Genomic DNA, 24497 nt, shown 5'->3' on the forward strand with positions numbered 1-24497 from the left:
TTGACTGTTTTTGGTTTACAAAACCTAAAAGATAACAGACATAAATTCCTATGTGGACTGCAATGAATATACCAAGAGAACTCTACAACAAAATAATCTTTACTTCAATTATCACACCTAAGATAGTTTTCACACATGAAAATAACACATTCCATACTCACATATTTCTTATACTGACAGTACAAGTGCTTAGCTTTCCTGTCATTTTTAGAGGACGTACTTGACATCTCACTGGTCTTGCTGTTTTGTCAGAAGCTTTGTACTATATTGTATGATGTGCACTTAAGCAGAAAAATAAGATATCAATAAAATATCAAATATATAATGAGTACTTAGAATAGACGTCAACATTTTCACATCAGTTGTGTATTTGCTTACAAAACCTAAAAGATAATACCAGAAATACCAATGTGAACATCAATGTAAACACAAGAGTTTAACATAGAAATAATTTTTGCTTCAATTGTCACATCCAAGGCAGTCTTCACACATGAAAACTGCATTTTCTGTGCACAAGTATTGCTTACACTGATACCATGCATGTTTTGTTTCCTATCTAATTTTGTAGGGTACAGCTGACATCTTTTTGGTGTTCCTGTTGTCATAGTAGGGTCTTTGTGATGTTGCAACCTCTTTTTCACCTGTGAGTTCACCAGTGTGCTCCACAACTTTTTGTGGGGGGCATAGTTCCCTAGGGATAAACATTTTTCTCTTTCTTTATTGTAAATGATCTCATATGAGTTCCAATCTTAATCCTCTAAGAAAATCTTTCCATGCTATTTTGCACTTGTCATTTTCTTTGTAAACCATCAAACTATTCATGCCACATGTTTCAGATCAAATAAAACACAACCATTGGCTAAAACCTTGTGTTTTGAGTGATATCATAGTTGCTACAAAACATCCACGTCAAATCCACCTTTGAATTTGTTATAAAAAGTTACCATCTAAGGCTTCAATTTTGTTGGGATTTCTCAGTCAATTTTTGCAACATGGTGCAGTGTTGACATCAGCAGTAACAGTTTGTTTTTCTTTGGCATATACAAGGTCAATGTTATATTTTTCTGAAATCCAAAGAATGTAATATATATTTCTCTGTTGTGAAATTACAACATTTCATTGGGAATTTCTGTCGTGTTCTTATATACAGTTTCTATGCTGGTCAACTTGTGCTCTGTTAGAAATGTAACATCAATCAGAAAGTGGTAAACCAATTGTCAAATGTCATATTCTGATTAGTTTGAGATGGGACCAACAAGACAGTTCACAACATCATTTGGCTTATTATTATATGAATAAATACTTGGTGGCTGAGTTCCAGGAAAAATTTTTAAATTGAAAGTATACATCTTCATATCTAGCAGGGCATATATTTTTATACTGTAAGTTGAAGGCTTTATTGGCATATGCTGCCTAAAGCTACAGGAACTAGGTTTTTCATGTGCCATTGTACTGAGTTGTACTACTTCTACAAGAAAACTTAAAAGAAAAATTTTTAAAGAACAAATCCTAATGCAAGAAATTCAATAACGAGGATCTCATGGCAAAACTCTTCTGTTGCTCCTTTGAAGCTCCTGTACACACCTTGCCATTAGTTTCCCAAGCGGGTTAATGTGTTCCTGTTTTCTCCAAGTACAGTTGCTGTGAGACACACCAGATTCCATTATGGCAAATTAGAGGTTTGCAAAACAGAAGAATGATATGTGTGCATTTTATATCCAGTGATACATAAACAATGCTCAGGGATACATACACAATACAAGGAGCATTATGTGGTAAAAATCTCCACTTGACACTTTTGCACTGGTGTACACACTTTGCTGTTTGTTGTACCAAGTGAGTGAACACAAAGACTGCTTTCTGTATCACTCAGGCACAGCTACTGTGATGCATAGCTGTTTACCACTATGCTGAAGTACATAATTTCATTAGAAAACATGAAATGGGTGATGGTAGCCCACAGTAATGCCCCAAGTTAATATCTAAGGGATTTAGGGACACCTTAAGAGTAGGGGTAGGGAGAAGTGTGTATCCCAATTACTTAGAACCAGAAACAGATTTTGTATTTTAAGCTTTTTTCCCCTTAACCAGTGCTTTCCTCAAGCTTAAAGCAGCATATTAGGGCATTACTCTCTGCCTGTAAAATACATTTTTCTTTTAGCATCTACTTTAGGGCTTTACTCCACTTCACCTTCTTTTCCTCTTGTTCATTTTCTCTTTCTTATATCTATATTTATTAACCTTAGATTCCTCTCTTTTCCTCTCTTGTCACAGTACAGTAACTATTCAGAATCTAATATGTTTGGAAATAATTCAACAGCAGTTTATTTATGACTTTCTTTTCCAATGAAACCACTTTTGTGTTTACTTTGGGTTTGTAGTATAAAAGTAACAAAATAATTTTTACAGTTTCAAAATAGTCTAACAGGGTTTGGGGAACAAACACAAAGAGTTTTCATCATCAGAAATAATTTTATTATTATTTATTTCAAAGCAATTCAATGTAACTGGTAGCAAAATGTTACATAGCAATAAACAGAACTAATTCCTGTAGGGCTACAAGAACAATTATTAACTTTATATTTCATGTGCAAGTATAATTATTTTAAAAAGGCAAGAGTTTATTAAAAGTATTTTATAAGCATGTTTTATTTTTCAAATATCCAGAAAGACTAATAAACTATCATTATTATAGCAAGCTGATATGAATTCTGTCAAGTCTTAAATTTGGACTAATATGTTCATAATCAAAAAATAATTATTTTAAAATTTATGAAAGAAAAATTTTAGTTCTTTAGGAAATATAATCATATTCTAGCTTAACATCCTAGTCTTACCAGTCATAATGCAAAAATACTAAACTTCAAATCTTGTGGGGAAACAGGTTTGTAAAATCTTACATTAATTCCTAAAAATGACTCATTATGTTAAAAAATAAGCCAACTCAGAGAAGCATCATACTTGACTATTAGTGTGCAAATATGAAATAAGTTCAGTAAATTAATTATTTTTCTTTAATACATATATTCTTCTTCATCTTCAATTTTGCCCATATATGATAGGAATACTTGTCAAATGCATTTCATGTTTCAAACATATATTATACATACAATCTTCAAGTTTTAAGGCATACTTCTAATTTTAAATGACCTTTTATCATTTCCACTTCTCTGACAGATCAAAGAAGACCAAATAAGAACAAATGGAGTCTTTATCAATTTTAGATGAAATCTCTGGTGTTCTTGTTATCCTAAAATATGGGAAATGAAAAATGGTGGAACACACTGACATTTCATATTTCCGGGGCAAAATTATGCAAGTGTTATAATGTTCAGCTTCATTCTCAATGTTTTACACTTTTTCTCCATAATAACTGGGAGAATACTAAATTTTCTTTATCACTTCAAAATTATATTTCTATTCAAATGATCTGTTTTATTATGAAAAGAAAGAAAAAAATGTCCTTTTTGAGTATGTCTTATTTTTATTGAAGTGAAACTAAATGTCAAACTTGGGAATTAAAAAAATACAAAATTAGAAGAAAAACATCTTTTTAAATTTATCAATGTTTTTGCCATGAGGACATTGAATACACTTTACTGTATGGAACGATTTATTTATTCTCTTGTGCTTTTTAGTCTATTTATATAAGGGAAGAAAAAAGAATTCAGACAAAACATTAATGTCCTCAAGGCCCAATTTTATATTTAAATTTATATTTGTCAAATTCTGAATGATTCATGTTAAATGTAAAGGATAAAGATTACCTATTTTTAATACTTTTTCCTCACAATGTTATAATATAGATCCTATAGAATCTACAGGTTAGTATAGATTTTTCAACGTTAAATCAGAAATTTTAAGACATTATTTTTTTGATTGTGATTATTTCAATAGCAAAGACATAATAAGATATATAAGATTTCAAAATGTCTTTGTAGTCCATAAAAAGTATAAATACTGTCCTTTCAATATTAAATTATTTTCTAATTAAATTTGCTATACAATACATGAAAAATGTTAAAACTCAAGAGTCAAATGAAAATCATTACTGTATATTTCAGAAATACAGTTAATGTTCCAATTCTTATATTAAAATTAACAAATATGCATTAAGTATTTTCTCCATGCTAGGCATTTTCTTTTAGGAGAACAATAGATATTTGATTTTTAATATACTTTTCTTGGCATAAAATCTGTGTTAAATACTAAGTTCCCAAAAAGTTTAGGTACCGAATATATCTTTTGTTTATTAAACATGCTATGAATATCTGAAATTCTACAATGAATATGATATCAAATAGAAAGGCAGAAAAAGATTAAAATAACTTAAATATTTGATTATAAAGCAAACTATAATTTTTACAAAAAATTGAGTCATATACCTTTGCTGGTTAATCTTTATGTAGAGAAGACTAGGCATTTACCGTGAGCTCAATTTTATAAAACAGCAAATTTAAAGAATATAATATGACACATTTAATTGTTAATAGGAGTAACAATCTTCTATGTCTATTGTGATGTACCAAATATAATTAGTTTTTTTACTTTCATAAAACCTTAATAATTTTTTAAAACTGGTTTTGTAAAGTTTGGATTATATTCAAAGTCATATATCAGATTTCAATTTTTGTTTTTTAATTTAGGCTTTTAGAATCATATCCACTGATGTCTTTTCAATATTAATAAGGGAAGTACCAATAAATGGTACATTAAGTCTTAAAATGATCTATACTTCTAAGAGAATAGATTTTCTTTTTAAATATGAGAGAACTGAATATATTCTAATATAGTTTCTTTCAATGGCAGCAACACTTTAATTTTTTCAAGCAAGATCCTCGTAGGAATAAAAAAAGTCTTTATTTTCTTGTTATCAAAGTTGAGTTTCCTCCCGAGAGTCTTGACCAGTGGCATTGCAGATGCTGTTTTTCCGACTGGGTTCACTGTTTGGAAGGTAGGCCAGTGGGTCAGGTCTGATTAGGTATCTAATTAAAAAAGAAAAGCAAATAGCTTTGTAATAGCAAATGAGAGCAGCATCAACTCACACTTACAGTTTAAACTAGTACTTTGTTATATGTTTTGTTTTCAAACTATCTAAAATGTTTCTATATAACACTGGTGGAAAGACTCACTGTTCACTTAGCCTATGCAATTTTACAGGGCTTATTTTATCATTTCTGTCTCTGAGAAGATTATGATGACGAATGTTGAATCAAACATCATTATTTTTTATTTATGATCCATTTCCACATTTTCATTTTATCAAAGGTTTATGACTAGTTTTACTATTTTGTTGACTTCCTATCCTTTATGCTGGTTGTTTGTCTAGTAAAGAGATCTACATTCTAGCCATCATTTTTTCATTGCTTAAGTGGTTATCGCCTTGTTTTTTTCATTCATCAAATTAGGAATTTGAAAAAAATTAGGAATTTGATATACATAATTCCTGTAGAGTCACTAACTTAAGTGTCTTATAATTGGACAAAATTAATAATTTGATAAGTATTATGGTGACCATTCTGCATAAAAAGTACTTGAGTTGGTTAGAGACTATTAATCTATAAGTCAACTTATGGCAAAATAGACAAAAATACTAAAGTATGAAAATCTTAATTTATTCTACGAGTAAATAGGACAATGTTCATCTGACAAATTCATGTGCTTTAGGATAGACATTTTACTTCATATTGGCAGATGATGTACATTAACAGCACCCACTTCTTAGTACCTGTAGGACACGTCAGTATCTATTAGTACAAAAATATCACAAAACTCAACCCCTGTCCTACATTGTAACTTAGACAGCAGATATAAAAGAAGAGGAGAACAACAGATGTAATTAGGGAATAGTTTATTAAGGGATTTGGAGTGAACTTGTCTCGCTATGCTTAAGAAGTGCGGGGGATCTCCCAGATTTGGTCAACTGGGGGCAGAAAAGAAATGCTGATGTTAACATATTTAGAAAAAAAATTTGGATTTGGCTGTAGAAGACTGTTTAGGCCAGGAAATAGTGGTAGGTGAAGTCAGAAGAGTAGGAAACAGCAAATGAGGATCTTCGGGATAAATTATTTCAATTTCTGTTTCAAAGGAAACACTGGGACATCACTGAGGTACCAGAGGAGAAAGAAAGAAAGTAAGCACATGCAATGAAGCATTCAGTCTGTCCCAGGAGAAAATGAAAATAGTACTTGATTTTTCCACAATAATTTTAGAATTAATTTAAAATGAAATCTAATTGAATGGAAGAATTAATTTAAAAATGAGAACCTAATGAAGTCTTTGCCTCTTAAAGACTACAGGGAGAAATATTCATAAAATATAGCCCTTAATGAAAATGAAAAGAAAAGTAACTGAAAGCACTGAAGTCTCTTTTCTTCAATCAAATGAAAGTTGAGATTAGTGTCCTTGGATCTATTAACTGGATCTTGGCATCTATGCACACTGGTTTATAATTACTTCAAATATCAATAGCATTGTAGATCAATGAAGAAAACTAATTGTGCACATTAAGCCTTTTAATACAGTATCTTCTAGTGATTTATTATTTTTAAAGCAAATTATTGTTGACCCTTCATTTGAATGAACTTTGAAATTGAAGTTTTAGAAAGCATACAAGGTACAAACATAATCTATTATCCACTAAATTCATTGATGTAACAAAAATTCTTTTTCTTATTATTATCACTGTTAAATCTGTGACTTTAATAAAGCAAGTTTTCAACTGTTTTAATATACTGCTTGTTAGGATAAGCATTTCTTCATAATAATTTATCATTGCTTTAGTTATAATAAAATTAATCTTAATATCACAAATACAGATCACTGCAGGGATTCTAGTAGCAGTCAAGTTTATGTTTGAAATTAAAACTCATAAAAAATAAGAGTACCCAAAAAGCAGAAAATTTTCTGAACATATATATCTTACATGTACACATTTTTGAAAAATTCTGGAAAATATTTACAACTATAAGCATACTATGTTTGATAGAAGAACATGATTGAACAGTCAAAATGCTAATATCTTCTTTGAATAATCTGTTAAAAATAGACATGGAAAAATAATTGTGTTAGGCTTAAGACATTTAAAATTTATTATTAAATACAAGTAAGGTAACCATAATCAAACTGTATATAATCAACACAGTTATTATTTCAAAAAGAAACATAGGAAAATTGCGATTAATGAAGCAGATTAGAGAATTAATAAAAATTGCTTGTATTTATGAGTTTAAAGGAAAGAAGGCATGTATAAATGTGATGCAGGAAAAAAATAGAGTACCTTTGTTTCATTATAGTAATATATGAATTGAATCCTCCAAGGTAGACATTTGAAATAATTTACTCTTTTTTCTTTTTTTTTTTTTTGGTACTGGGAATTGAACTCAGGACCTTGCCCTTGCGAGACAGGCCATGGTTCCACTGAGCTAAATCCCTGGCCCTAAACGATTTAGTCTTAACAGCGTTCCATAAATGCAACATCACAATAGGATATAATTGTTCACCATACCTTGAGAGCTCTAGTACCTTACATTGTTACACATCTGACTCCCCAAATATATGATATTCTGTATTATCATCAAATGATGAAATAAAACATTATTGTATTTATTTCTTAAATATATTTTATGAATTTTTTTTTCAAAGTTTGGGTCAAAGTTGCTGTTGCTACTTTTATATAATAAATGTTTTAAAAGCAATTGGAAAAACCATTCCCTTCTTAGCTATATTAATTTAGAAAACAAAAACATATATTATCTACCAGAGTTAGCTTATCTGCAAAGCTCTCTATATCTATATATCTATATCTATATAGATATGTATCTACATCTATCTCTCTCTACATATATCTCCACCCCTTAAGGAATATAACAGGACCTAGCTTATCATCTCTCTTTTTTCTCCAGCCAACAGCTCCTCTTCCCAGCTTGAAAAAAGACTTTCATTCTTATTTGCTATGATGAAACATTCTTCCTTTCATTTCTGATTTTGCAAGTTTACAAATTTGAAACATAAGCTATATTAAACTCCTATTTTTAATTACCACATCAATAGCCAAGGATCACTATTTGCTTCATAAATATATTTACATAGGAGCTAGCATTTACAAAGCATTATTTTGATGCTGTGACAGATTATCTCCACATGTCTACATTTTAATTGATGTCCCTACTCAAGCCCACTCTAATCATAATATATCCTGACAATTCCAACACTTCATGGAGAATTCCTTTTTTAAAAAAAAGCATACTGAAGGGGTGAGATCAGCAAAATAGTATAGGAAGTGTTTGGAGCACTCTTCCCTTCAGAATAAAGGACCCAAACAAGAAAAAATGAATAGAGATTTCTCTGGAGTGTTTAATGGTGAGTCCCAGGGTACAAAGGGGATGTAAGCCAAAAGGATCTTGGCCTGGCGGTTCTGCCCAGGAAGGAGGTTTCAACAGGTACCACAGGCACCAGAGGCATTTACTGCTAGAGAATCTAGCAGCCTTAACAGGCCCTTAGCCAGGTTTGCAGAGCTGGAGCTGAGTTATCTCACCACTGCATTGCCCCTGAGACAATGCACATCCAACATTTTGGCAGCCCCCACTTAGGCTCATCCTGCACAGCACTATCTTGAGACTGTGCCTACCCACTGGCCTGTGAGGCAGCCAGGTGTCTGACCCCAGCAGATTGGCTCACTCAGGTCTGCAAACCAGCTGGCTGGCCCTGCCCACAATGCCATAGCCCCAGGAAGCACTCGGGAAGCTTCCCCCTGAGTGGCTCAGCCTACTGAGGTCTGGGAAAGCAGGCAGGATGCCCCACCCACACATTTCCTGCCCCCAGGAAACAGATGGAAGGCCAGCCCACTCACCCTTGGCCAGGAAGCCACTGCACCAACTCTAAGCAGCCTGGTCTACACAGACTTTGGGGATCAGATGGGCAGTCTTCCCCTACCATTTTTGGCTATGAGAAGTAGCTGGGCAGCCTGTCTTGAGCTGCTCAGCTCCAGTGGCCCTGGAAAACAAATGGGTAGACTTTCTCATTCTCCTGCAACCCTAAGATATACAGAAGTCCACCCTGAGAAACTTGGCTGGCTGAGGCCCAGAGAAACATCCATGACTGCTCCCCCCACAACTTCAGGAAAAAGCCAAGCAGCAAGTCCAGATTGCCTTAGCTCATTGAGTCCCTGAGATGCAGATAGCCAGCCCATGCACATATGTTCAGCCTCAGAAAACAGGTTGGCAGCTCACCCTGAGCAGTTTGACTTCAGAGGTCCTGTGAAGCTACCTGTGTAGCTCTCTGACACACAGAGGCAACCACAACAGGCATACCAGTACAGCCTGGTCTCTGAAAGTCTCTCAAATGCAGATAGGCACCTCACTCTGCTGCTAGGCTCACTGTATCACACCCACCTGGGAGAGCCTCACTTCCACAGCCCCCAGAACCAGGTTGCTGCCTTGTCTTCTCCAGCCACATCTTGCTGGTATAGGTGTGCCAGAGTGGCTCTACCTCCCACAACCCATGGAAACTAACAGATGTCCTGCAACTGTAGTCAAGTGTACAGTGCTCAGTGTCACCAGCTTAGCTGTCCCATCTAAGATAGCTGCATCTGATTGGCTGGGTAATGTTAAAATCTCTTCAGTGTAGGCCACTGAGACATACTTGGTTATCACCAGCATCGATTATAACAGACTGTATTCTAAAGCATCCACCTAGAGCCAAAGCAAACACAGCCTACCCAACTCACACACTGGGATACCTCTCCAAAAGGAATTATTTTACTATAAAAGCCATACAACAAATCAGTAAAGGCAATTGATACTCCAGTTGTTCAAATATCAATGTAGTAACACAAGAAGCCTGGAAAAAAAACCACACAGTAATATTAGATTTCCCACTGGAACCAAATAACTCTTCAGTAACAGACCTAAAGAAAAGGAAAATTACTAACTGCCTGACAAAGAATTGAAAATAATAATTTTAGTGAAATTTAATGTGATAGAAGAGAGTATAGACAATGAACACAATTTCAATGAAATTGGAAAAATAATTCATGATTCTAATGAGGAATCAATGAAAAGAAAATATAAAAAAGAAAATAGAAACATAGAAATGTTAACGCTAACAAACTCATATATATACACAGTATACTCTGACAAAGTCGCAGTTCAGAGTTCACGGCCTCAGTCATTCACGTTCACAGATTTTCCCTTAGAACCTTATAACTGTTCTCAGAAACCCCTGCAATTTCATGGAAATTACAAATTTCCTCAGCAATTGTCACTTTGTTGGGAGGTTTACAAGTAGCCAATCCAGGAACATTATTCAGTTTTCCTTGCTGCTGATTAGCTGCTGTCCTTTAACTCATCTTCCAGCATTCCCGCATCATAACAGATTGCTTTCGGGCATGTAAGTATCTCAAGTGTTCTCATTTTTGTTCCTTTTAAAGCCCTAAGGTCCCTAAGATGCTGGCAAAACACCCAATACCTACTAAGGTTTTATTTTGTTAAATTACATAACCATGGGAAAAGGGGAAGGGGAAAGGAAAGAAGGAGAAGGAGAAGAAGAGAGGAAGGGAAGAGAGAGAGAAGTAATAGAAAAAAGAAAACCTACAAGACTTATGGAGCATTGTAAGTGATAAGACGTGTGGTATTTCAGAAGAAGAGGAAGAGGAAGCAAAAGGCATAGAAAAGCTGCTCTCTGAAATAATTGCAGAAAACTTTGCAAATCTTGACATTCTAGTCTATGAAACTCAAAGAACTTCAAATAAATTCAACCAAAAACCTGGACTCTGTGGTATATTGCATTCAAACTGTCAACAGTACAACCCAAAAATAAAAGATTAAGAGAAAAGCATGAATTCACATATAAAGGGAATCCCAACTAGATGAGAAGTAATTTCTCAGTAGAAACCTTATAGGTTAGAATATATTTAAAGCTCTGAAAGAAAAAACAAAATAAGAACTGATAACCAAAAACACTATGACCAATAATGCTATATACTTCACAAGTAAAGGAGAAATTGGTGGTTCAAGATAAGCAAAAAGGAGGGAATTCATCATCGGAAGGTCAGTTCTATAAGAAATACATGCAAACATACAACAATGCAAAACTCACGAGGACATCAGATACGCAAAAGAGAAAGAGAAGAGAATCAAACTTTTCCAATATAGGAAATTATCAAATTACAAAGATAAACTATGAGAGGAACAAAAGAATTTAACAGAAAAATAAAGGTAGCAAGGGTATGTCGTTACTCATCAATAAACTTCAATATAAACACATTAAATTCCTTATATAAAGCAAACAATTATATTTAAAAGGAAAAACAAATTTTAGTACAATAGCTTTCAACACTTTGTCTATCATGTAGACAAAGGAAAATAACAAAGAAACTTGGCAGTAAACTATATCATATGTTAAACCATCCTAATAAATATTTATGGAACATTTCATCCAGTAGCTTCAGAATACACATGGAATATTTGAATATTTACCAAGATAAGCACTATTTAAACTCACAAAGCAAAAATGAAATCACAGCATGTATCTCCTCTAATGACAATGGAATAAGGCAAGAAATCCACGAGAAGAACTTTAGAAATTGAATAATGTTCTCTTAAATTACCAAAAAGTCAATGAAGAAAGCAAATTTCTTGTAATAAATGAAATGGGAATGTAGCAAAAATCTTTTGAATACAGCAAGAGCAGCACTGAAGGAAGTTCGTGTCTACATCAACAAACAAATAAAAAGATTTCTTGTAAGAAAATACTTTCAATAAAGAAATGACAAAAGCAAAAATAAACCAATCCCCAAGTCAACAGAAAGAAAAACTAAGATAAAAGCAAAAATAAATGAAATAGAATCTTAAAATAACTGTATAAAAGATCAATGAAATAAAGGTAGGGTTTTTTTCTTTTAAAAAAGGAAAACTGGCAAGTCCTTAGCTAAACTAATTAAAAAAGAGAGAAAAACTCAAATAAATAAAACTATAAATGATTGCAATTCACAAAAACTGAAAAGATCAGTACTGTGGGCAACTATATTCCAACAAATTATAAAACCTAGAAGGAAGAGTAAATTTCTTGACACACATAACCTGCTACAATTGAACTACAAGAAGGTAGAAAATCTGAGCAGACCCATAACAAATAAAATGATTTAATGAGTGAAAAAAATTTTCCTCTAAAAAATAAAAACTGAAAAAAAGAAAGTAAAATTAGTACATAACCAGATAGCTTCACTGTTCAATTTTGCCAAAATCTTTTATTACAAAGTACAAACGCTAATTCTTCTCAAATTATTGCAAAGATAAGGGATACTTAAAAACCTATTGTATGAAGTCAGTTTTACCTGGATGTCAAAACCAAAGACACAACAACAAAAAGTAATGTTGCAGACCAATATCTCTGATAAACATAAATCTAAAATTCTAAAAATGGTACTAGAAAACTAAATCCAGTAACACATCAAAAAATTATAAAATTACAAACAAATGGGATTTATCCCAGTGATACAAAAATGCTGCAACAAATGCAAATCAATTAATGAAATACATCATATCGACATAACCAAGGACAGAAACCATGTGATCATTGCAATACAAATGCAGGGAAAGAATTTGATAAAATTTAAAATTCAATATCCTTTCATGATATGAAACCTTAAAACGTAGGTATAGGAAGAACATACCTCAACACAATAAAAGTTACACTGGTATATGGAAGCCCACAGCCAACATTAATCTAAATGCAGCAAAGCTACAGTTGCTTTCTCAAAGATCAGGAACAGGATAAGGATGCCCACTTTCACCATTCATATTCAACACAGTATTGCAAGCCTAAGCCAGAGTAGTACAGAAAGAGGAAGAAACAAAGTCTATTGAAATAGGCAAAAGGAGGTAAAATTATCCTTACTTGCAGGAGATACAATTTTATATACAGAAAATGTAAAGAGTCCATAATCAAGCTCTTAGAAACAATAACCATGTCCAACAATGTTATAGGACACAAAATCACCATAAATAATTCAGTAACATTTTTATATATCAATAATAATATTGCTGATTATCAAGAAAAAAACTCAGTAACAATTGCTAAAAATAATAAAATGCATAAGAATAAAATTAATCAAGGAAGTGAATGATATCTGATGAAAATAACAAAACACAGATGAAAGAAACTGAATAAGGCACAAGAAAACTGAAAGCTATGATTTTTTGATGGAATGGAATTATTAATATTGTTGATATGTCTATATTATCCAAAGCAATATATAGATTCAATATAACTGGTATCAAAATCCCAGTGCTATTGTTTGCAGGAATAAAACACACACACACACACACACACACACACACACACAAACTAAATTTGTATAGAATCACAATATTCTCAAACACCAAAGCAATCTTGAGTGACATAAATGAAATAAGAGACATTAGAGTATATGCACATTATGAAATACATCACCATGAAACAGTAACCAAACAGTATGTACTGTTATTAAAAAAAGACACATAGACCAATGGTCCAAAATAGAGAATGCAGGGATAAATCCATGATATGGCTGACTGATTTTTTTTAGCTTGTTTATTTTTTAATGTTAATGTAACACAAATACATATTAATAATGAAAACATAAAAACACTTCTATGACAAAATAAAATTTCAAAAGAAATAGAATAACAATGTTAAAGGCTTTGTGTATCAGGATTTTAAAAGAATATATTTCAAATGGGTAATCTCTTAACTGATCTCATAAGAATATTATGAAATTTTATATATATTATAATTATTAACAAAATATCTGACTATTATTTTGAAAAATTTCTTCCTATTATCCAATTGGTCCTTACTTCCACTTTCTTTTTTAAAAAATTTAATTTTATTGGTATATTTTGGCTATACAATATAATGACATTTACCATTGGAAATGTACATAATCCATCTTGGTTCTTATTTTTTCCCCCTTCTCCTGCCCTCCCTTCAACCCCTCCATCTATCCCTATTTACAAAGACTTTGTTTCCACTTTTTCATTTTCTCATATTAATTCCATTTTCTTCTTTCCTTTCACCTACCCCTCCTACTTCCCCTTTGCCCCTTTTCTTTCTATTTCACATTATCTATTATACCTTTTAGTCCTTATTTACACTTTCATTTTCTCACACTAGAGAAACTATTCAGTATTTACACGTGTGTCATATTTATTTCACTTAAGAGTTTCGCCTCAATGTGCATCCATTTAGCTATAAATATCTCTAATTTCTCATTTTTTATGTCTGAGTAGTACTACATTTTATAAAAAAGCAACATTTTCTTTATCCAGTATCCAGGTGATGGGCCTTTGGGCTGCTTCCAAGTTTTACCTATTACAAACTGTGCTGCTATGAACATGGGTGCACATATATCACTGTAGTATGATTCTTTTAATTCTTTGGGGAAGATACCCATAAGGGGAACAGCTGGGTCAAATGGAACTTCCAGTCCTAGTTCTTTGAGGTAACTACATACAGATTTCCACAATGGTTGAACCAGTCTGCACTCCCACCAGCAGTGGAGCAGGGTTCCTCTTTCCCCACAGTCCCACCAGCATTTGGTATTGGTTGATTTCATGATAGCAGCCATTCTTTCTGGGGTAAGGTGGAATCTCAGCCTTGTTTTCATTTGCATCTCTCAAGTGACCAGTGATGCTGAACATTTTTTCATATGTTTATTTGCTGTTTCTACTTCTTTGTGTGAGAAATGTCTGTTCATTTCAGATGCCCATTTTTGGGTTGGGTCTTTAAATTTGGGAAGTCTGATTTTTTTAAGTTCTTCATATATTCTAGATAGTAGACCTTTGTCAGAGGAACAGCAGGTGAAGATTTTTTCCCACATTGTGGGTTGTCTCTTCACACTGCTGGTGGTTTCTATTGCTGTGCAGAAGCTTTTTAATAAGAAGAGATTCCACTTGTGGATTGTTTGTGCTAGTTCACAGCCAATAGAGGTTTTGTTCATAAAATCTTTTCCTACACCAATGTCTTCAAGAGTTCTACCTAACCTCTGTTCCAGCCAGTTTACTTTTTCTGTTTTCATATTTAGATCTTCAATCCATTTCAATTTTAATTTATTGCATGGTGAGAGATATAGGTCTAGTTTTAATCTTTGGCAAGTTGAAATCCAATTTTTCCAGCTCCATTTTTTAAAGAGGCTATCTTTCCTCCAGTGAGGGTGTTTGGCTCCTTTATCGAAGATGAGGTGGCTGAGTGGGTCTGGAGTTGTTTCTGCATCTTGTAATCTGTTCCACTGGTCCTCAGGTCTGTTTCTTTGTCAGTATCATGTTGTTTTTATCACAGTAGTTTGCAGTATAGTTGCAAGTTGGGGATTGTGATACCCCTGCCATATCTCTCTTACCTAAAATTGCTTTTGCCATTCTGGGTCTCTTCTTGTTTCAAATGAATTTTTTGATTGATTTCTCAAGGTCCTTGAAGTATGCTACTGGGATTTCAGTTGGGATTACATTGAATCTATATAGCAGTTATGGAAGTATGGCCATTTGCACTATGTTGAACCTTCCTACCAAAGAGCAAGAGATGTCTTTCATTTTTCTGATATAATCTTCAATCTTTCTTTTCAGGGTGCTATAGTTTTCAGAAAAGAGGTCTTTGATTTCTTTTGTTAGGTTGATTCCTAGGTATTTCAGTTTTTTGGATGCTAATGTGAAAAGAATTTTTTGCCCTATTTCTCTCTCAGTGAGTCTGTTGTTCATGTAGAGGAAAGGTATTGATTTTTGTGTTATTGACCTTGTAGCCACCTACTTTACTGAATTTGGATATTAACTCTAGAAAACTTCTGGTGGAGTTCTTGGGGTCTTTGATATAGAGTATTGTATCACCTGCAAATAATAACAATTTGACTTCTTCATTTCCTATCTTTATTCATTTTATTTCTTTCTCTTGTCTAATTGCTGTGGCTAATGTTTCCAAAACTATACTGAACAGGAGATGTGATAGTGAACATCTTTGTCTTGTTCCTGATTTTAGTGTCAAGGATTTCAGTTTTTGACCATTTAGTATGATATTGGCTGTTGGTTTTTCATAGATGGCTTTTATAAGATTGAGGTAGAGACTATCCCAATTTTTTGTAGGGTTTTTATCATAAATGCATGTTGCATTTTCTCAAATGCTTTTTCTGCATCTATAGAGATGATCATATGGTTTTTGTTCTTGGCTGTATTGATATAGTGTATTACACAGATTGATCTGCATATGTTGAACCATTCCTGCATCCCTGGGATGAATCCCAGTTGATCAGGGTGTATAATCTTCTTTTTCTTCTATATATAAAAAATTAACCTCAACACTTTATTTCCATACATGAAAATAACTTGAAGGGATCTATGAACCTAAATATGAAAGCCTAAAAGTATAAAACTTTAAGAAGAAATTATAAGGGAAAATTTTTATGAATTTAAGGTAGGGAAGCACTACCTAGGATACAAAAACCATGATGTATAAAAGAAAAAAATTGATAAATGAGATTTCATCAAAATTTAGAACCTTAAATGACATCGTCAAAACGAAAAGTAGTCCTTAAGCAGACCATATTTACAATGCATATAATCTAAGACCGGAATATATAAAGAACTTTTACAGCTCATTAATAGACAATCAAACTAAAAAGTAGACATAAGAAGATGATAAATAATGAGTACAACACAAGGAAAGGTGTGCAACTCTAGAATCAGAAAAATATTAATCAGTACAATAACGAGATTGAATTATACACTCATTAAGGAAATGAAGTTAAAAGTTTTAAAAGCCCTGTCATGACTTTTTCTTTTTGTTGGATTCTCCCCCTTTGCATTTAATTTGTCATGCCCAATGGATTCATTCTGCTGTGTTTCCTGGGGTTGTAATCCTCATTGTCTTTTCCTAGGGTATTGTCTAAAATCTTTTGGAGTGACGGTTTGGTATTCATGAAGTTCCAGAGGTGCTCCTTACCATGAAAGTATCTTATTTCTCCATCAATTTTGAAAGATAGTTTTGCAGGGTACATCAATCTGGGTCAGAGGCTGTTTTCCTTTAGGGCTTGAAATACATCACTCCAAGTTCTTCTTGCCTTGAGGGTTTGCATTGAGAAGTCTGCTGTGATTCTGATGGGCTTTCCTTTGTATGTGATTTGTTTCTTTTCTCTCACGGCTTGTAGAATTTTGTTCTTCTGTTAGATTTCTGGAATCCTAACTATTATATGCCTATGTGTAGATTTTTTTTTGATCAAGGCTAGCTGGAGTCCTATATGCCTCACTTATCTGTATGTCAAGTTCTTTCCCCCTCCTTGGGAAGTTTTCTGCCATCACTTCTGTGAACAGTTTTTTTTATGTCATCTGTACTCCCTCCTCTTTCTTCATTGATGCCAATCAGTCTTATGTTATTCTTCTTTGCATCGTTTAGCAGCTGCTGGATTGATTTCTTGTGTTCTCTTCAATTTTAAAGCAATTCTTCTTTTCCTGGTCACTAATTGAAATCTTATTTTCTATATCTGAAATTCTATCTTCACATTGGTTTTCTGCTGTGCAAACTTTCGATGGAGTTTTTACTCTCCTGGAAATCTGTTTGCATCTGTTTTATGGATTCCATTTGTTTCATTTGTTGGAATTCCATCATGTTCCTCAGATCCTCTATTTTTTATCTGTGTCCTCTCTAGATTTATTAATCATGTCTTGCACCATGAGCACAATCTTTGCCATTATCTGAGTAATTATTTCTGATTTGATTTTTCCCATATCCTCTTTTGCTGCCAGTTCAGAGAGTCCAGGTTGTTGAGTATCAGATTGTTCCATTTTCTTTCCCTTTGGGGTTGCTGTAGGTGATCAGAAGTCTGTTTTTGAGGCTTGTTTACATGTCTTCTCATTTCCACCGGGGTGGGGGGGGGGTTCCTGGTAGCTCACCTTCTCTGCCCTAGGAGCATGGGATGGCAGTGGGGGAGATTCCTTCTGGGTGCTGGGACCGACTCACCTTCTCTGCCCTAGGAGCCTGGGATGGCAGCAGGAGAGCTTCCTTCTGGGTGCTCAGGGTGTATAATCTTCTTGATGATATCCCACATTTTATTTTCCAGTATCTTATTAAGGATTTTTGCATCTATGTTCATTAGTGAGATTGGCCTATAGTTCTCCTTTTCAGTTGGGTCTTTCTCTGCTTTGGGGATCAAGGTGATCTTGCTTCCAGGAAGTAATTTGGGAGTAGTGCTTCCCTTTCAATTTCATTGAAGAGTTTAAACAGTAGTGGCAGTAATTCCTCTCTAAATATCTTGTAGAATTCAGCTTTGAAGCCATCAGGACCCAGGATTTTCTTAGTTGGTAAGTTTTTTATTACGTTTTCAATTTCATTGATACTGGGTTGTCTAGCACTTTTAGGTCTTCTTGGTTCAACTTTGGTAATTCATGCATATCTAGGAATCTGACCATTTCTTCTGTACTTTCCATCTTATTGGCATATATGTTCTCAAAGTAGGAACTGATGAGCCTTTGGATTTCTCCTGTGTCTGTTGTAATTTCACCCTTTTTATTCCTAATTGCATGGCTTTGGCCCTTTTCTTTCCTTTTTTTGATAAGGCTGGGTAAGGGTTTGTCAATTTTATTTGTTCTTTCAAAGAACCAACTCTTGGCTTCATTTATTTTTTGTATCATTCTCTTAGTCTCCATTGCATTGATTTCTGCTCTGATCTTTAAAATTTCCTCCCTTGTATGGGCTTTCTGTTTGTTCTGCTCTTCATTTTTTAAAAGCTTGAGGTTCAGCATCAAGTTGTGTAATTGAGCTCACTGTTTTCCTAATGTGAGTATTCAATGCTATGAATACTTTCATTGTGCTTTCAAGACTGCTTTCAATACTTAAAGAATGCTTTCAAGACTGCTTTCATTGTGTCCCACAGATTCCAATATGTTGTATTGGCCTTGTCATTTAGCTGTAGGAACTGTCTGATTTCTTCTTTAATTTCTTCTGTGACCTATTGGTTATGCAGAAGTGTGTTGTGCAGCCATGTGTTTATGAAATTCTTGTGGCTTCTTTTGCTATTGATCTCCAATTTCACTGCACTATGGTTTGACAGTATATGGGGGATAACTTCAATTCCTTTCAAATTACTTAAACATGTTCTTTGAGCGAGTATGTGGTCTATTTTGGAAAACAACCCATGCACAGCTGAAAAGAGCATGTATTCTGATTTTGTGGGGTGGAACACTCTGTAAACATCTGTTAAGTTCATTTGTTCAAGGATTTGATTGAGTTCTGGTATTTTGTTGCTTGTTTTTTCTTTAGTTGATCTATCTATTTGTGACAGTGGGGTATTGAGGTCCCCCCTACTATTGTATCAGTATTAATGCGTATTTCATTTTTCATGTCCATTAGTATTTGTTTTATATAGTTGGGTGCACTAGTGTTTGGTGCATAGATATTGATTCTCATGTCTTCCTCTTGGATTGTTCCTGTTACAAGGATGTAGTGTCCTTCTTTGTCTCTCTTAATGAGTCTTGGTTTGAAATCCACTTGATCTACAAAGAGGATCATTACTCCTGCTTTTTTTCAGTTCCTGTCTTATGGAGTATTGTTTTCCACCCTTTAACTTTCAGTCTATAAGGTTTTTTTTAATTATGTGTGTTTCTTGTATGTAGGATATTGTTGGATCTTGCTTCTTGACTCATTCTGCCAGTCTATTTCTTTTGATTGGTGAATTGAGACCATTAACATTGATGGTTGTAATTGATATCTATTGACTTATCCTTGTCATGACTTTCTCTTTTTGTTGGATCCTCCCACTTTGTGTTTACTTTCTTTTCATGCCTGATGGATTCATTCTGCAGGGCTTCCTGGGGTTGTGATACTCGTTGTGTTTTCCTAGGATATTGTTTAAAATTTTGAGTGGTGGTTTGGTATTCGTGAAGTTCGTAAGGTACTCTTTGTCATGAAAGTATCTTATTTCTCCATCAATTTTGAAAGATAGTTTTGCAGGGTACCTCAATCTGGGTTGGACTTTGTTTTCCTTTTGGGCTTGAAATATATCACTCCATGCTCTTCTTGCCTTGTGCATTTATGTTGATAATTCTGCTGTGATTCTGATGGGCTTTCCTTTGTATGTGATTTGTTTCTTTAACTGCTTGTGGAATTTTCTTCTTCTGTTGGGTTTCTGGAATCTTAACTATTATATGCCTAGGTGTAATTTTTTTTTTTACTCAAGGCTAGTTGGGCTCCTATATGGCTCAATTATCTCTGTGTCTAGTTATTTTCCCCTATTTGGGAAGTTTTCTGCCATTATTTCTGTGAACAGTTTTTTTTTTTTTTTATGTCATCTGAACTCTCTCCTGTTTCTTCCTTGACTCCAATCACTCTGATGTCATTCTTCTTTGAATCATCCAGAAGCTGCTGGATTGATTTCTCATGGTCTCTTACTATTTTTAAGAAACTTTTCTTTTCTTCATCACTAATTGGAATCCTATCTTCTATATCTGAAATTTTATCCTAGCATTGGCTTATTCTGCTGTGTAAACTTTTAATAGAGTTTTTCATCTCCTGGAAATCTGTTTGCATCTGTTTTATGGATTCCATTTGTTTCCTATGTTGAAATTTCATCATATTACTCACCTCTTCTATTTTTTTTTATCTTTGTCCACTCTAGATTTATTAATCATGTCTTTTTTTATTTTTTGGTACCGGGGATCAAGCTCAGGTCCTTGCAATTGCACAGCAGGCTGCAAAACCACTGAGCTAAATCCCCAGCCCTATTGATCATGTCTTGTACTATGGGGACAATCTCTGCCATTACCTGAGAAATTATTTTTGATTTCATTTTTTCCAGGTCTCCTCTTGCCAGTTCAGGGAGCCCAGGTGGTTGAGTATCACATTTTTCCATCTTGTTGCCTTTTGGGGTTGCCTTAGGTGATCTGGAATTCTGGTTTTAAAACCTATTTATTTATTTATATAGTTGGATACACTAGTGTTTGGTGCATAGATATTAATGATTCTCATCTGTTCCTCTTGGATTGCTCCCTTTATAAGGATGTAGTGTCCTTCTTTGTCTCTCTTAATCAGTGTTGGTTTGAAATCCACTTGATCTACAAGAGGATAGCTACTTCTGCTTTTTTTCGGGTTCCTGTTACATGGAATATTATTTTTCCACCCTTTAACTTTCAGTCTATGAGTTTCTTTTTGAATTAAGTATGTTTCTTGTATGCAGGATGCTATTGGATCTTGTTTCTTGACCCCTTCTGTCAGTCTATTTCTTTTGATAGGTGAATTGAGACCATTAACATTGATGGATATAACTGATACGTATTGACTTATCATTGTCATGACTTATTTTTTTGTATTTTTCCCCTTTGCGTTTAATTTCTTGCCATACCCAACAGATTCATTCTGCTGGGCTTCCTTTGGTTTTGATCCTTGTTGTCTTTTTCCTAGGATATTGTCAAAAATATTTTGGAGTGCTGGTTTGATATTCATGAAGTTCCTAAGGTGCTCTTTGTCATGAAAGTATCCTATTTTTCCATCAATTTTGAAAGATAGTTTCACAGGGTACATCATCTGGGTTGGAGGCTGTTTTCCTTTAGGGCTTGGAATATGTTACTCCAAGCTCATCTAGCCTTGAGGGTTTGGGTTGAGAAGTCTGCTGTGATTCTGATGGGCTTTCCTTTGTGTGTAATTTGTTTCTTTTCTCTAACTGCTAGTAGAATTTTGTTCTTCTGTTGGGTTTCTGGAATCTTAACAATTATATGCCTATGTATAGATTTTTTTTTGATCAAGGCTATTTGGAATCCTATATGCCTCACTTATCTGTATGTCAAGTTCTTTTCCCCTGCTTCAGAAGTTTTCTGCCATCACTTCTGTGAACAGTTTTTTTATGTCATCTGTACTCTGTCCAGTTTCTTGTTTGACTCCAATCAGTCTTATATTATTCTTCTTTCCATGATCTAGCAGCTGCTGGATTGATTTTTCATGTTCCCTTACAATTTTGAAGCAATTTTTCTTTTCCTGGTCACTAATTGCAATCTTATCTTCTATATCTGAAACTCTGTCCTCACATTGGCTCATTCTGCTGCATAGATTTTCAAAGGAATTTTTATTCTCCTGGAAATGTTTATATCTGTTTTATGGATTCCATTTGTTTCCTATGTTGGGATTCCATCATGTTTCTCAGCTCCTCCATTTTTTAATCTATGTCTTCCCTAGATTTATTAATCATGTCTTGGACCATGGGCCCAATCTTTGCTGTTATCCGAGAAATGATTTCTGATTTCATTTTTTCGACAACTTCTTTTGTTGCCAGTTCATGGATTTCAGGTGGTTGAGTATCAGAGTATTTCATCTAATTTCCCTTTGAGCTTGCTGTAGGTGATCTCTAAGTCTGGTTTTGAGGCTTGTTTATGTGTCTTGTCATCTGGGCTGGTGGGGGTACGGGGTGCTGCTGGCTCGCATGCAGCTCACCTCCTCTGACCAGAGAGCAGTGGTAAGGTGACCAGAAGACCTCCTCCTCTGGGCTGGGAGCAGTGGTCTAAACAGTTTGTAGAGATTTCACTTCATAGTTGGCTCACTCCAAAGGAGGGCGGCGTTGCAGAGGGGTATCACAGAGGAGAAATAGTCCATGGCAAAACAGGGGAGGCAGGAGTCAGGAATCAGCAAGCAAGGACAAGCTTACACTTTCAGTTTCTCACACCAGAAAGACAATGGAATATTTACATATGTATGTTCAATTTATTTTACTTAAGAGTATGGTCTTAAGGTGCATCCATTTACTAAGAAATGTCTCAAGATTATTCTTCTTTATGACTTCTAGTTTAATAACCAAATTCAGTAATGTAGCTGGATTCAGAGTGAACATTCAGTAGCATTCCTGAACACAAATAGCAAACTCACTGAGAGAGAAATTAGAACAAATATCTTTCACAATAGCATTGAAAAAAATGAAATACTTATGAATCAATCTAACAATGGGAGTAAAAGATCTTTACATTGAAAATTATAGTACTCTGAAAAAGATATCAAAGAGGATATCAGAAAATAGAAAGATATCCTTTGCTCTTGGGTAGGAAGATCCAACATAATAAAAATGGCCATACTCCCAAAATTGTTATACAGATACAATCTCAATGTAAATGTCTTTAGCATACCCCACAGAACTAGAGAAAAAAAATCCTAAAATTCATTTGGAACCAAAAGAGACCTAGGATGGTAAAAACAACTTGGAAAAACAAAGGCAAGTCAGACATGAAATTATGCTACAGAGCAATTGTGATAAAAGCAGCCTGTTAATAGTAGAAAAACTGATCTGAGGACCAATGGAAGTGATTAGAAGATGCAGAAACAACCCCCAAACAGACTCAGCCACCTTATCTTTGACAAAGGGGCCAAACATGTTCACTGGAAGAAAGATGGCCTTTTAAATAAATGGTGCTGGAAAAATTGGCTTTCTACATGCCAAAGACTAATGTAGCTGACTGATTTTTTTATTTTTTTGTAACGGGGATCAAACTCAGGACCTTGCACTTGCACGACAAGCTCAGTGCCACTGAGCTAAATTCCCAGACCTCCTGACTGCTTTTCAATTAAAGAGCAAGAGCATAATGTTAGGGAATGGAAAGTCTCTTTAACCCATGGTTCTATAAAAGTTGGATAAGATAAGAAATGATCTTATGTCTGACTCTATACAAAAACGATTCAAAATTGTTAGAATGATTAAATGTAAGCCCAAAATTATAAAACTACTACAAGCGATAGTAAGGGAAACACTGAAACACTGGCTTTGGCAAAGAGTTTTTGGATGAGAAAAGAGAAGAAGATAACAGGAAAAATTTCACAAACAAGATTATATCAAACTAAAAAGCTTCTTTAAGGCAAAAGAATCAACAAATTGAAAATAAAACTTTCAAAATGTGAAAAAAAATTTGTGAATATTCATCCAACAAATGAATAATATCCAGAATACACAGGGAATTCAACTCAAAAGCAAAAATAGTTATAGTCTAAGTAAAAATGTTCAAATGGCCTAGAGCAACATTTTACAAAAGACATCCAAATGGACCAAAATTTTTTTTTCTCACCATCACTACTCAGGGAAATGAAAATGACAACCATAATGAATATCATCTCATATCTATTAGGAAGGCTATTTAAAAAAAAAATCCTAAGTATCAAATGATGATGATGATGTAGAAAAAGGGAAAATCTTACATACTACTCATGCAAATAAAAATTACAATCATTAACCAAAACAGTACAAAACTTCCTCAAAAACCAGTAGCTCCATCATGTGATTCAGTGATACCACTACTGGGTATACAGCTAAGGAAATGAAATCAATAGGTCAAGGAAACATGTGCACATGCATGTTTATTGTAACACTATTTATAATACTCATGATATAAAATCCACAAATTTTTATCAAAATGCATATAAAGAAAATATGTTATATATGCACAATGCAATATTGTTTAGTCATGAAAAGAATGAAATTCTATGCTCTGCAGTAATGTGGGTAGGAACTAGAG

At 34.0% G+C, this 24497-nt stretch overlaps 1 protein-coding gene across 8 annotated transcripts in view; it reads right to left on the reverse strand.

Annotated features, from left to right (window-relative positions):
- Positions 1-424: 424 nt before the first annotated feature.
- Kcnt2 (potassium sodium-activated channel subfamily T member 2) overlaps positions 425-24497 on the reverse strand; it is a 394041-nt gene continuing 369968 nt past the window's right edge. For 2 of the 8 annotated variants that reach the window (XM_087193837.1, XM_087193838.1), the window contains one exon: positions 428-4985. In XM_087193837.1, the coding sequence (XP_087049963.1) occupies positions 4874-4985 (112 nt within the window). In that variant the 3' untranslated portion in view covers positions 428-4873. Of the gene's footprint in view, positions 4986-24497 lie in introns of all 8 variants that reach the window. The other 6 variants (XM_087193836.1, XM_087193839.1, XM_087193832.1 and 3 more) reach the window with 6 other exon arrangements.

This window comes from Heterocephalus glaber, unplaced genomic scaffold (genome assembly GCF_053883595.1).
Source record: "Heterocephalus glaber isolate CG9 unplaced genomic scaffold, H.glaber_assembly_v1.0 deba00001600, whole genome shotgun sequence".
NCBI lineage: Eukaryota > Metazoa > Chordata > Mammalia > Rodentia > Bathyergidae > Heterocephalus > Heterocephalus glaber.